General features: G+C 49.1%; 2 protein-coding genes across 2 annotated transcripts; both read left to right on the top strand.

Moving 5' to 3' along the window:
- Positions 1-3,541: 3,541 nt before the first annotated feature.
- LOC101756306 lies at positions 3,542-4,701 on the top strand. Its single transcript, XM_004977289.2, has 2 exons — positions 3,542-3,959; positions 4,038-4,701. Exon 2 carries the CDS (start codon positions 4,054-4,056, stop codon positions 4,378-4,380), a length of 327 nt encoding a protein of 108 aa, XP_004977346.1. The 5' UTR covers positions 3,542-3,959; positions 4,038-4,053; the 3' UTR covers positions 4,381-4,701.
- A 5,728-nt stretch (positions 4,702-10,429) lies between these two features.
- LOC101755899 (transcription repressor OFP13-like) lies at positions 10,430-12,515 on the top strand. Its single transcript, XM_004977288.2, has one exon. It carries the CDS (start codon positions 10,933-10,935, stop codon positions 12,058-12,060), a length of 1,128 nt encoding a protein of 375 aa, XP_004977345.1. The 5' UTR covers positions 10,430-10,932; the 3' UTR covers positions 12,061-12,515.

The raw sequence follows: 12,515 nt of genomic DNA, 5'->3' as shown, positions 1-12,515 counted from the left end.
CAGCAGGTTTATCATGTGGCGGCGATCCACCTAACTCGTGTTTGTGCTTGCCAGTTGCGACTAGATCACCAAGGGATGTCTGCCGGGAGGCGAGCAGCAGACGGCGCGGTTGCCTGACAACTCCATCTGTGCATCTCTGGTCCAGTATCTGTGTCCGATGCTCCGATCCGATGGGACCGCAAGTGATCTGGAGTTCCACGATCTTCTTCCACCGAACGCTCTCGGCCTTTTAGTTCATGCCGAAGTTAAGGTACTAACAAAATTAATTTGTTCAGTTATATTGATTGTGCACTGCTATTGCCACTGTACTGAGCTGTTTGTTTCGTACTGCAAATATTCTCTCTCTATTGGGACTACTAATACTTCTTGCACTGGGGTCCAGATATTAGAGTTCTGAATACTTCCATTCCATGGGCTTATATGCTGTATGCCATGTGGATGTGGTCGTACATACTCATCTTGTACAAGCTCAGCTGTCTGGTACATCCATCAAAATAGTAATTTTAACAAGAAATAAAGTACTAGAATTCACTTCACTTTTATTACGCTGCAGTGCATAAGTTAAGAGGCGGTTCTGTTCCATCATGTATTGATTCTATCCATAGACAGTACTCCTTATTTTCTCGAGTTATTTGTACTTGTGCCATTGAAAGATATCAATGAGATTTTATCACCCACGACAGCACTGGTTGCTGAATTAATTCAAGCTTTCTAGTCAAAGACTTAAACAGATTCTTCTTTCTTTCTTTTTTATATAGATAGCCGTCTTTACAGCTCTGGCCTCATAAAGGCCGTTGCCCATTTTGAGGAAGATGCCAACTTAACTGCTAGCATTGGACTCACAATCCATAGCCGAAGGTGGGATGGCAGAGGTGCACAGACCTTATAAATGTTGAAGTGATTCTTAGGCTCTGTTTGGAGCCCTCGGACTAAAAATTAGTCTAATGTTTTGATGCCAATTAGGACAACTAAATATGAACTAATTGTAAAACTAATTGCATAAGTTATGTCTAATTGATGAGTAGTATCCATTGATCCTAATTAGTCCATGATTAGCTCATGTTGTGCTACAGTAAACATGGACTAATTATGGTCTAATTAGGATCAATGGATTCTACTCATAAATTAGTTGTGACATGCAATTAGCTTTGCAATTAGCTCATGTTTAGTCATCCTAATTGGCATCCTAACATCGGACTAACCTTTAGTCCGGAGGCTCCAAACAGGGCCTTAGTTCAGTGGAAGGCCTTCAAATTTGTTGAATTTTTAAGTGAACCCGAGATATCGTTTTTATGGTACCACAAAATGTAAGTCAAAAGGTTTCCCAATTCAAGACATCATTGCACTATCAAAAGTTTCAAAAACTTGCCTCAAAAAACAGTTTCAAAAATGTTTATGGACTGTTGCGAATTCTCGATTATTATGTTGATGTCATGGCTCGATCATGTAATGCAATGTCGATGTTTCATCTTTTTTGGTAATTTACAAACATTTTGAGGAACGATGCCAACTTAACTGCTAGCATTGGACTATCCATGGCTGATGCCAGAGACGCCTAGAGCTTATAAATGTTGAAAGAGAGCTTGTAGTTTGCTGAATTTTTAAGCAATGCCAATATCTTGATTAGGGTGCCACAAAATGTAAAACAAACGGTTTCCTAAGGCACTACAAAATCAATAAAGTTCACAAAGTGTCGGCCAACTCTTAGCTGTATCCATAAGTCTTGAAGTCTCAATTAAATATGTTGATGCCATGGTTCAATCAATATTTGCATTGTACATGTTTCATCTTTTCAGTGATTTATACAGTTATGTGTGCATATATTAATTTCTGCCACCAGGATATTGATAACCCTGGTTCAGACTAGTCTGGTGAAATTGACATGTAATTCAAAGCTAGAACATTGAAGTGCTCTGCTTCGGCTGTGGCTGATTTTATTGCATAAGAATTAAAGATCTGACTGTCCTTTACTTGGTTTATTATTATATGTATTTGAACTTAAAGGCATGCAGATGAGAGGTCTCGATGGCAAAATCATTCTCGGGGAATGACATGTCGCCCATATCTACGTATGAGTATGACTAACAGCTCAGGAGTGAGTATCTCACCTTGAGTGGATCCTATTGTGTGTCAGTCTTCACTGTTGATAACTTGACTTGGTCCTGACTGAAGTACAATAGGATCGTGAGGCAGCTCTTTTCGTTTTCGGCCGGATCCATCCAACCAAGTGAGTAGGATCCCTTCTATTGTAATCTCTAATCCGAGTTTATTCTTCTCACTATTGCAAACTATTCTATGAGAAGCTTAAACTAGCATGTTTGCATAATACACTTCCGTCTCTGCAATATGTTATGCCTCCTGATCCCTCAATCATGCAGAGAAAGCCTAGATCATGCACAGTGCTAAATAATTGGATTGGACGTTTCCTTCATTGTGTTGCTAGCGCAGAAAATCTCCAGAGTCGGCTAGAGAGTTGCAAATAAAACTTCAGCTGAAATAGTATGTTTTGCTGGTACTTTTCTATTAGGCATGTTTTAGTCTGGTTACTTTGGAATTGTTAAAAGCAATGAGAATTTCTGTACCATTCCTTTTTGGTGCAGAGGGAGGTCTTGACCACGCTCTAGAATATGTGTGTGTTTTGTCATTTATCAACATAGTTACATACTCGAATCGGAATTGCTACTCAGAGTCAACCCTAAGATGCTGTAGACCTGCTTGTCAGATTAAATTGGCAAGAGTAAATCTTCTTTTATTAAACGATTCCGTAAGAGATGGATTTAGTGCTACAGGTTTAGTAGAGTGACTCATAAGCTGATTGTGAGGATGGAAATAAATACTCAACGCGGTTCTAAATGCTTGTTGGTTAGATGTCATTTCACAAGTTGCATCCTTGAGGCACCAAAAGTAAAGCATGGAAGCTCATTGAAGAGCAAACGGCATTGACGGATATAGGCTGCAAAGGCACAGGTAAGTAATATATGCACGGCTCGGCCGGCCTCTCTTCACAGGCTCCATACTTTTAACATTGAGAAAAAAGGCTTTATATTTACCTAAAGTGGCTTTAATATTTAAGGTGAGTCGATTCACATAAGCAGTGGCTCATCGATGCACATTTACTACTTTGCTAGATGGGAGTAGAACCCTTTGATCAGCTGCTGCGGCCATAAATCTCACCATAAAGGAGCATTCAAGGTGCTAAAACTATATGCAGCTGCTGCCAACAGTATGGCGTAAAATTACTCACCGGTACTGCCTGCCAGCAGCTCTGCACTGCACGGTGGAGTCACATACATACATACATACATACATACATACATATTATATATGTATGTATGTATGTATATGTATGTACATACACACACACACACACACACACACACACACACACACACACACACACACACAGAGAGAGAGAGAGAGATGAAAAGGGTTATCAAAGGAAGAGTAAACCTCAACTGATGGCTAGCTGGAGACAATATTTCCTTCCCTTCATACTTCATAGTTCATACTTCATGGGTGTCTCTGTTTTACATTTTTACTGCAGCTGCAGGGAGGGCGTGTTGGGGCGGAGTAGAGTAGAGCGGTTTGGTTCCAGCAGCTGAATACAAGTGCTGCAACCTTATGTCATCTTTGTGGAGTAAAACATCATCTTGGAGGACGCCGCATGAATATCGCAGGGCTTCAATTTGTGATCTTCTAGACACTAGGATAGGATCACAGTGAGAGAAAGAAGGAGATTTGAAGGAGACAGTAGTCCAGTAGGGAGGAAGAAGAGGAGGACGTGGGGGCTTTGTTATTTTGCATTAATGCCAAGTAAAGAGAAGCATTGACCTCTCCCCTACTTGACACCCCCTGCCTGCCCTGCCCTATATAACTTCCTAGCCGCTCAACCAGACGCATCAAAGCTCATCTCTTTCGCTGTTCTCATCTCCTCTTCCCATCCTCCAGGCTTGCTTCAGGTATCAGGAGCTCTGTATCTGCTCTGTGTTCTTGTTCATCATTCTTTGTTGATAGGTTGTGGTGTCTGTGATCCTCAGGTGGTGAGAGTGAGCCATGAGCCGGGGCAGCGGTAGCGGGGTGAGGAGCGCGAGGCTGGAGCTGCAGCTGAACCTGTCCCCGCCGGCGGCCGTGGGGATGGAGGTCGGGCAGGACGACAGTGACTCGTCGTCTCCGAGCTCGTGCGTGTCGTCGGACGGGCGGAGCTCGAGCGGCGGCAGCCCCGGGAGCAAGTCCCCCATGGTGATCGGCGCCTGCACCCGCTGCCTCATGTACTGCATGGTGGCCAAGAAGGACTACCCGACCTGCATCAACTGCAAGCAGCCCTGCCTCGTGGACCTCCTGCACGGCGAGGCCGGCGGTGGCGGCGGCAAGCGCAAGTGAAGAAAGGAGCCAAGATTGATGGTGCGCCCGGCCAGTGGATGCTCATACGGACGGTTAGCTCGATCAGGGGGTGGGGGAGTGACTGCCGTTGGATCATCCACTGGACAGGGTTTCCTTCCTTCCTCATTAGCAGGAGGCTAGTTGTAGCAGCTTAGTTTATTTGGATGCTGTTGATTAGGTTGTGTCGTTGTAGGGTACGTGTGGTGGAGACTTATTATGGTTGCGGTGGTGTTTTCAGTTGTAATCTCCCTCCGGTTTAGCTGAAGAAAATTAATATTTGCAATGGAACTTTACCCTTTGCAGATGCAAGAACATTGATCCTGAGCTGCTCTTCTCTCTGTTTCTATTTAAACCTAGCAAGTCGTGGTGTGCAATGATTTAGTGCGGTGCTCTTTGCATCTGTTCTGTTTGGTCCAGCTGGGCTTTGATTTGTGCAGCTGGCCGGAGTGACTGTGGTTTCGGCACTGTTCTCGTGTCAAAGAAGAGGAACGAACTTGAGTCCAGTCCTGCTCCATGAGCGGTTTTGTGCTGCATGGAGTCATGGAGAGATGGCGCGTCGCGTTCAACAACTTTCAACAGGATTATGCAAACGTGTTTGAATACTACTACCCCGTACGTGTCGCGTGCAGTTGATTGATGGTCTGCCAGGTGCAGGCCTTGGTGCCCACTGCAACGCGCAGAGGGACACTGAAGAGGACTGAAGCAAATAAGAAGGGCATCATTACTCAATGATGCATGCTGTAGCGGAAGCCAAGCACCTGCGGAACCTGAGCTTACTACTAAGCATTAAGGCGCATTAACTTATTACTGGCTGAGCGATGCACCGAATATAATGAAGGGCATAGGAGAAGAAAACAGAGGTCACTTCCAAGTGGACCAGGGATCACTTGCTTGCAGGCAGGGAGAGGATCCTCTGCATTTGCCTACCGAGGCAGCAGAGGCAGAGGGACGTCTTCTTCCTGGACCATCCGGTCAGGATCTAACGCCCCAGATCAATGTTGAATTTCCGATTGGGGGAGAAGAGCCACGGTTTACCGAGCAATAGATGAATTTTCGATGCGAGACTAAACCACGTCGTACGTATTACATTGAAGGTCATGTCCTGTCTCTGTCTCTGACGAGGGTGTCAATCTCCATCTTGTTTAGCGAACGTGAGAGGGAGAGAGAGCTTTGAAATGAATCGAGGCGTACCATCAATATAACATGATCCATCATACGCGCGCGGGCGGCAGGGCAGAAGTAAGAAAGCGGCATGAATGCATGCAGTTGGGAGGAGGGGAGGGAGGAGGGGAGGATCGCCGCGAGTAATGGCGTGCGGTGCGGCTCGACGCGACGCGACGCGACGCAATGCCAATGCAGATGCAGCTCGCTCGAAGCGACGGGCGATGGTTGCGTGCTGCGTCACAGGAATTTAGTAGTGGCGGCAGAGGAGAGGAGAGGAGAGCCGCGTAGTAGGAGCCGTACGTACTCCTCCGCGCTAGCCATAGCCAAGAGCCAGCTCGCGCCCATGGATTTAATTCATTTCGGCTCGTCTCTGCGTGCCTGCTTCTGCTTACAAGTGCGCCATCAAGGCGCGCCATAATGTTGCGACCTCAGCTCTGCAGGGAGGAGGCATCCATCTACGTATATACTCGTCTCCTGCGCGCGCGGTTTAAAGCAGCCACCTGCTGAGTTATGCTCTTGTCTCTCGGTCACTCAGTCGTCTCAGGCAGCTCCGTCTCAGTAGCTGGATAGATGCAAGATCCATGGGCTTCTTTGATCCTGCTTCTGACTCCTTCCTGCCAGCTTTTAAGTCATTACTCAAACGTATAAAGAAAAGAAGAAGAAGGCGTTTGACGGTTTGAGGACGGACGGTTATCGAAGAAAACCGCTGATGCCCGATCGTTATGAACGTAGACGCGAGTGGCACACGTACCGATGGCGCTCATGACCTCCTCTTCTCCGTGCCCGCATGGGCGTCCATCGCATTCGCATTCATGCCCAACCACGCCGATGATGATGTCTGTGCATTTCTACGCCACCGCACCCAAAACATCCTCTTGACTCTTGAGAGATGTCATCGAACTCCAACAGAATCCGGCCGTACGCGCGGTCATGAACTTTGGGCTTTGGGCCACGCCCATGCGTAACTCCAAGAGAGAGGAGACTCCTTTCGTCACCTTGGAGGCCCATGAGAGCGGCCCATCACCCCGCCGTCCAGATTGCATATTTGCGGCCTATAAATGCTTGTTACCAGGCCGAAAAGGGCCCAAAGGCTAGCAACTCTTTCCCAGCCGCACCAAGTGTCGTTCTCACTACTGACAATTCAGTTTCAGCTTGGAACAGATCTAGGAACACCCACATCAGCACAGCCAGCTACAAGCTCCAAGCAGATCTAGACGGTAGCGTACATGTCGTAAGTGTGTACCCAGATTATTTTAGATTTCTACCCGCCTCACCAAGTGTCGTGAAAAACTACAGGTGCAGCTAAAATGGCTCTGCACACGGCACTGTGGTTGGCAGCTCCGGCCAGCAGTATCTGTAGGGTCGTCGTACACATGCATGCGACGGTGACTGGCCCGGCCTCTACCGAGCGTACGCATACATGCGGGCGACTGAAGCTTCACATGGACCTACAGTGCATCGTACAGCGGGAGATCGTTGCCAATGCACAGCGCCACGGTTGCCATGCATACGAAAAGACAATTGGGTACTGTACCTACTGTTAGTGATAGGGTGAAAATGAGCTACTAATGTGTAGAATCTTGTGTGTATACTCACGTTAGCCATTGGACAAGCATCGTCATCAGTATTTATTTTAGACCGCCAGTAGTTCATTTTTAGTGTATTTTTATAGCTTTGTAGTAGGATTTTATATCTCGCACTGTTGGTTGGATGATAATTGGAGTGCGTATGCGCCCGTACGCGTGCATCCACGAAGAAAATGTGGCGGTATTAGGTAGTTTCAGATCAAATCATACAGCCATGTGTGCACTTGCTGTCGCTGAAGCCAATAATTTAATTACTAACTAGCCAGTTCCAATAATAGCACGCTCGCCGCGCGCACTGACGAGGTGAGGAGGGATCGTCTTGAGATCTTTCGTTATCTCAGTAGCATTCGGGAGTGGTTTGCAGCGCCGGCGACAGGCCACGTATATGCCAGGACAGCAAAGCTGATGCTGCGCCGACAATTCTGAAACTCCTCCACATCGTCTGACTCTGAGCTTGGTATCACAGTGGAAAAAAAAACACTAGTATATATGTTTTATTCGTGCGGTCAACCATGTATCCATGTGATGCTCACGTGCCTAGTAAAGCATGATCAGGCACGGTGTTCCTTTGGCTGTAAGGATAAGTAAGCAGCTTGTTAATTCTGACGGCCACAACAACAGATCAAACCGACGGCGGTCTACAGTCGTAGCTTCTCCTGTGTTAATTTGCAGATTGCCCCAATCGTGTTGCTACCTACGTATCTCTCGGCAGGCACAAAACGAACAGCCATTTAGCCCGTAAAAAACTTCCTCTTTCATTTACCAATGTAGGTCATCAGACAATCAATAATCCAGGCCATCGGGATCTGAAACTCTGAACTCTGAAAGTCTCTGTCTCTGAACACGACTGGTATCATTGCATTCTACTCCATTCAGGCAACGAGGACTCAGCATTTGCGACACCGGATCAACGGATACTATGCTATTGTTGTTTGGTGGAGCTCCCACCGGCGGAAGGAAGATGCCAAGAACGTCGGTTGCGGGCGTGCAGCGTCGTCAAAGCGCTTGGGCGCACGTACCTCTCGGCTCCTTTGTAGGCTTGCCAGAATTTCATGGGGATTGCATGACCAGCGGACGACAGCGCCTCAGCCCTTCCGCATGATTTCCCTGCTACAGGGCTTTTAATTTCCTGCGTATGGTCGCCGTCACGTTTGGCGCCAGTACTCGATATTTTTGGATCTAGTATGAAACTGACCAGCCAGGGCTAGTGAGCTACCAGTACCTGCCTTTCTTTGTCTGCTCTTCCCTTCTGGGGAAAATTCGCTCGTTGATGCGAAGCCCTTGGATCCTAACTATAAATGTTAGTGGCACTGATACATCCTCCGAATTTGTGTGGAATTTGTAGGGAAACATGGCAATTCAAATCTTTATCCTTCCGATTCCGCTACTTATTACTGTGCAATTTTCTGCAAGAAAAAAGGATGTTATCATTTCCAAGCAGATGGTCGAAAGGTAAAAGAAGTTTGGCCGATATCTTGGTTTTGATCGGCGGGACCACGGGAGTACGGAAGAGAACCGGTACACACAGATCGGGAGAAGGTTGGAAATTGAAGCATAAACACAAATCGGAAAAAGAAAAATGAAAATTGAAGCAATGCGCGCGCATGGCCACGAATTCAAAGTTTCAAACACACCTTTTTTTTTTAGAGCTGTTTCAAACACACCTTGCGAATCTTCCATTTTATCTTGTTCGTAAATAAACGTTGGTACTAGCCCTTGTCTCCGCCTATTCCGCATCCACGGATGACGGAACGAGCTTCTAGCCAGGACATCTTCTTTTTTATACTGTCCAGCAGGAAGTTTTCATTTTTCTTTTCTTTTTTTTTTAAAAAAAGAGAGAGAATGAAATGCTGGGCTGGTCAGTCCGGTTCCAGCCCGCCGTGAAAACATTATTTTCTGAGGACGAAACTGCACCGTGCAGCAATTATGCTATGCGCCAGCAGGATGCCTGTCGAATACTATAAAAACCAAGCAGGCGCATGGATCGACGGTGACCGCACCGGCGATCAGTCTAACGCGGTGTTCGGATACGAGGCGTTAAACTTTAACAGTGTCACATCGAATGTTCGGATGCTAATTAGAAGAACTAAATATGAGCTAATTATAAAACTAACTGCAGAACTCTGTGCTAATTTGCGAGACGAATCTATTAAGCCTAATTAATCCATCATTAGCAAATGGTTATTGTAGCACCATATTGTCAAATTATGAACTAATTAGGCTTAATAGATTCGTCTTGCGAATTACACTCCATCTATGCAATTAGTTTTGTAATTAGTCTATATTTAATACTCCTAATTAGCATCCAAACATCCGATGTGACGAGTGTTAAACTTTAACACCTTGTTAGCAAACAGGCCCTAACTCTCACGCAGTGGTGTGCAGGGGCCAAGCGATCAGAATCATCAGATAGATCTCCGCGGCAGGACATGAAAAAAAAAACTAGATCAAAATGCGTTGCTATTTCGAACCACGGCAAGATCGAGCCCATACAGTGAACCGCAGCATCTTCCCGCGGTTCGTGCCGTTACGGAGCATGCTCTGCTCGCCGCGCACGCAAAGATTGCCTGCCCTGCCCGGGGTCAGGTGCGTGCCCGGGCGTGCACAGTGACAGCGTGACACAGTCACACAGTGGCCAGCAGCAGTCCGCTCGGAATGAAACATTGCCGCCGCCCCGGTCGCTACTGCATGCGGCTGCTACAGCGACGCGCCGAGTAAGGGGTAACTCGTTGGGGTCGCTGCACCTGCACCCACCAACCAACGGGGCGTGAGCTTTTAATTTACTCTCACCGTGCAAGTGCAATGCAATCGATGGTCGATCCACACCCGGATCCTAGGCTGCTGCTACTGTGCCGCATTTGCAACAAGATTACAGGTAGTTCGTCTCAAGAAACAAGAGTACAGGTAGCTTATTGCCGTGCCATTCGTGCAGCCGTGCAGGGTCTCTTTCAAATTCCTTCCGTGTATACTTGCTGTTGATGGGCATGCAAATGAAGCTCACTTTCAGTTGCAAAAGGTGGTTACAGTTACAGCATTGATTTTCGTCGCACTAAAGTATACTTCGTCACAATACAATGGCAACGAGGGAGAGGAGAGACCGTCTAGCAGCAACAGCTGTGCTGTTTAGGAGAAGATAAGGAAAGAAATACAAGTCGGTGTTAAGTGTTCCATCCTGATCCGACAGCCTAGAAATCATGCGTTCTCGGCTTCATAATCATTCAGACGAGGGATGTATTAAAAAATATAAAAGCACGAGGCATGGTTTCAGAGAAACTAAAGAGAGGAGTCATGGAGTAACTGATAACGCTGGGTGGTCAGTCAGAAATGGAATGCGAGTAAGATGGCTTTGGGTGGCCATATTTTTTGCCATGCAAAAATTTGACCTAGCTCCGTCATGTGCTACGTAACACAAGTGCATTGTGTGTACACCAAACAATGGCACGGTCGTCGTCTCTTGTGGCCAATGCTGGCCAGTCCCTGTAATCTCCGTCTAACCAACAGAGCAAGTACGGGCACATGCATGAGCCACGGGCCCATCCCCATGTTCCTCCCTCCCTCCCTCCCTCCCTCCCTTAATTGCAGCCTGCCAGCCTCAGCCAGCGTTCAGCTTGACGAGCTCAGCCCGGCCTCCTCTCCTTCCTTCCGACTCCTCAACCACTTCAACACTTCAACTCCCCGTTCTCCCTCTCCTTCTCTCCATCTCCTTCAAGTCGTTCGAGCTCGGGACCATTAATTCTCTCCATTCCATCCATCGTCGCCCCGCTGCATTCCCTCGATCCATCCATCCATCGACCGCCAAGAAATGGGCAAGAAAGGCCTGGCCTCCATCTTCTCCAGACTCATCGTCGACTCCACCCCCTCCTCATCCCCCGCCGCCGGCGCGGCAACCCCGCCGTGGCCGTGGCCCCCTTGCGGGACCAACCCGCAGACCGGCTCCTTCCGCGCCGGCGCCGGCGGCGAGGAGCCCTGCTGCACGACGTCGGCAGCAGCCGGTGCAAGCCGGGGCGGCGCCCCTGCTACGGCCGGGAACAATAAGCTGATGGCCCGCGGGGCGTCGCCCGGCGAAATGTACAAGACGGTCAACTCGGTCTACTTGGACGACCCCGCCGCGGACGTCGACTTCTTCTCCCTCGCCGGCGACGAGGTGGAGGAGGGCGATGAGCTGCTGGACGACGTCGACAGCTTCTCGACCACCACCGCGTCCGAGGAGTGGTCGGAGGCCGTGATCCGCAGCCTCGGGCGCACGTCCACCGACCGCTTCTTCTTCGACCCGGGCCCGTTGCCGGCGTCCAACTCCATCCTCGCGACGGCCGCCCCATCCCCGGCGGAGGCGAAGACAGAGACGAAGACGAAGACGGTGACGACGCCGCCCGACACAGACGACGACGTCGACGACGCGAAGCCGTGCGCGCCGTCGTCGAAGTCGCTGGCGGAGGGCAGCGTGGCGGTGGCGGTGGACTCGGGCGACCCGTACGGCGACTTCCGCGCGTCCATGGAGGAGATGGTGTCCGCGCACGGGCTCCGCGACTGGGCGGCGCTGGAGGAGCTCCTGGCCTGGTACCTCCGGATCAACGGCAAGCAGCACCACCACCTCATCGTGGGCGCCTTCGTGGACCTGCTCCTCGGCCTCGCGTCGTCCTCCCCCTCCGACACCGCCGCCGAGACGAGCACGACCAGCAGCAGCAGCAGTGGCAGCCGCTGCACCACCAGCACGAGCACGAGCACGGCGGCCACTACCACCAGTGCCGCTGGCGACGCGACCACCGCTTCTGCTACAACTTTGACGACCGCAGCAGCTGCGGTGGAGCAATGCGGCGGAGGAAACGAAGCCGCCGCATGTTGCTCCTCGTCGTCGTCCTCGTGCGCCGCCGGGCCCGACGTCCAGGACGACGTGGCGGATGAGGAGGAGGAGGAGAAGGCGATCGAGTAGTGCTGCCACTGACACCGGTGATGATCGTGCTCGTGCCAGTGGTGCTCCCGGCTCCCGCTGCGGCTAGTGCTCCACTGCGTGCCCCGCAATCGATCGCCTAGCAAATCTCTCGATGCCTTCCTGCCGGTGCCGGTGCTGGTTAGTGTTTTGATGATTAACCAAGCAAATTAACGACAAGACGATTAGTAGTGTTTTTTTTCTTTTTCTCGAGTTCTTTTTATTTTAGTGGTAGCAGGCAGTAGTAGTAGGTGGGAATGGGATCGGCGGAGGAAGGATCCAATGCGATGTGTATGATAGTGCATTAATTGCATGGGAAGCGACTAGCGAAGCAAAGCTCGTTGCTGACAATTCAATACGGCGAGAGCAGCTTAGCTTCAGGAACAATTCATGGAGAGCTCCTTTACTAGTTACTCACATTTGTAGGCGTCACAGTAATCTCAGGCTTATCCTCTTAA

This window comes from Setaria italica, chromosome VII, assembly GCF_000263155.2.
Source record: "Setaria italica strain Yugu1 chromosome VII, Setaria_italica_v2.0, whole genome shotgun sequence".
Taxonomy (NCBI): domain Eukaryota; kingdom Viridiplantae; phylum Streptophyta; class Magnoliopsida; order Poales; family Poaceae; genus Setaria; species Setaria italica.
This window is presented reverse-complemented; position numbering and strand designations above follow the sequence as displayed.

Coding starts and splice junctions, on each gene's coding strand:
- LOC101755899 (XM_004977288.2), top strand. CDS start 10,933: ATGGGCAAGAAAGGCCTGGCCTCCATCTTCTCCAGACTCATCGTCGAC.
- LOC101756306 (XM_004977289.2), top strand. CDS start 4,054: ATGAGCCGGGGCAGCGGTAGCGGGGTGAGGAGCGCGAGGCTGGAGCTG.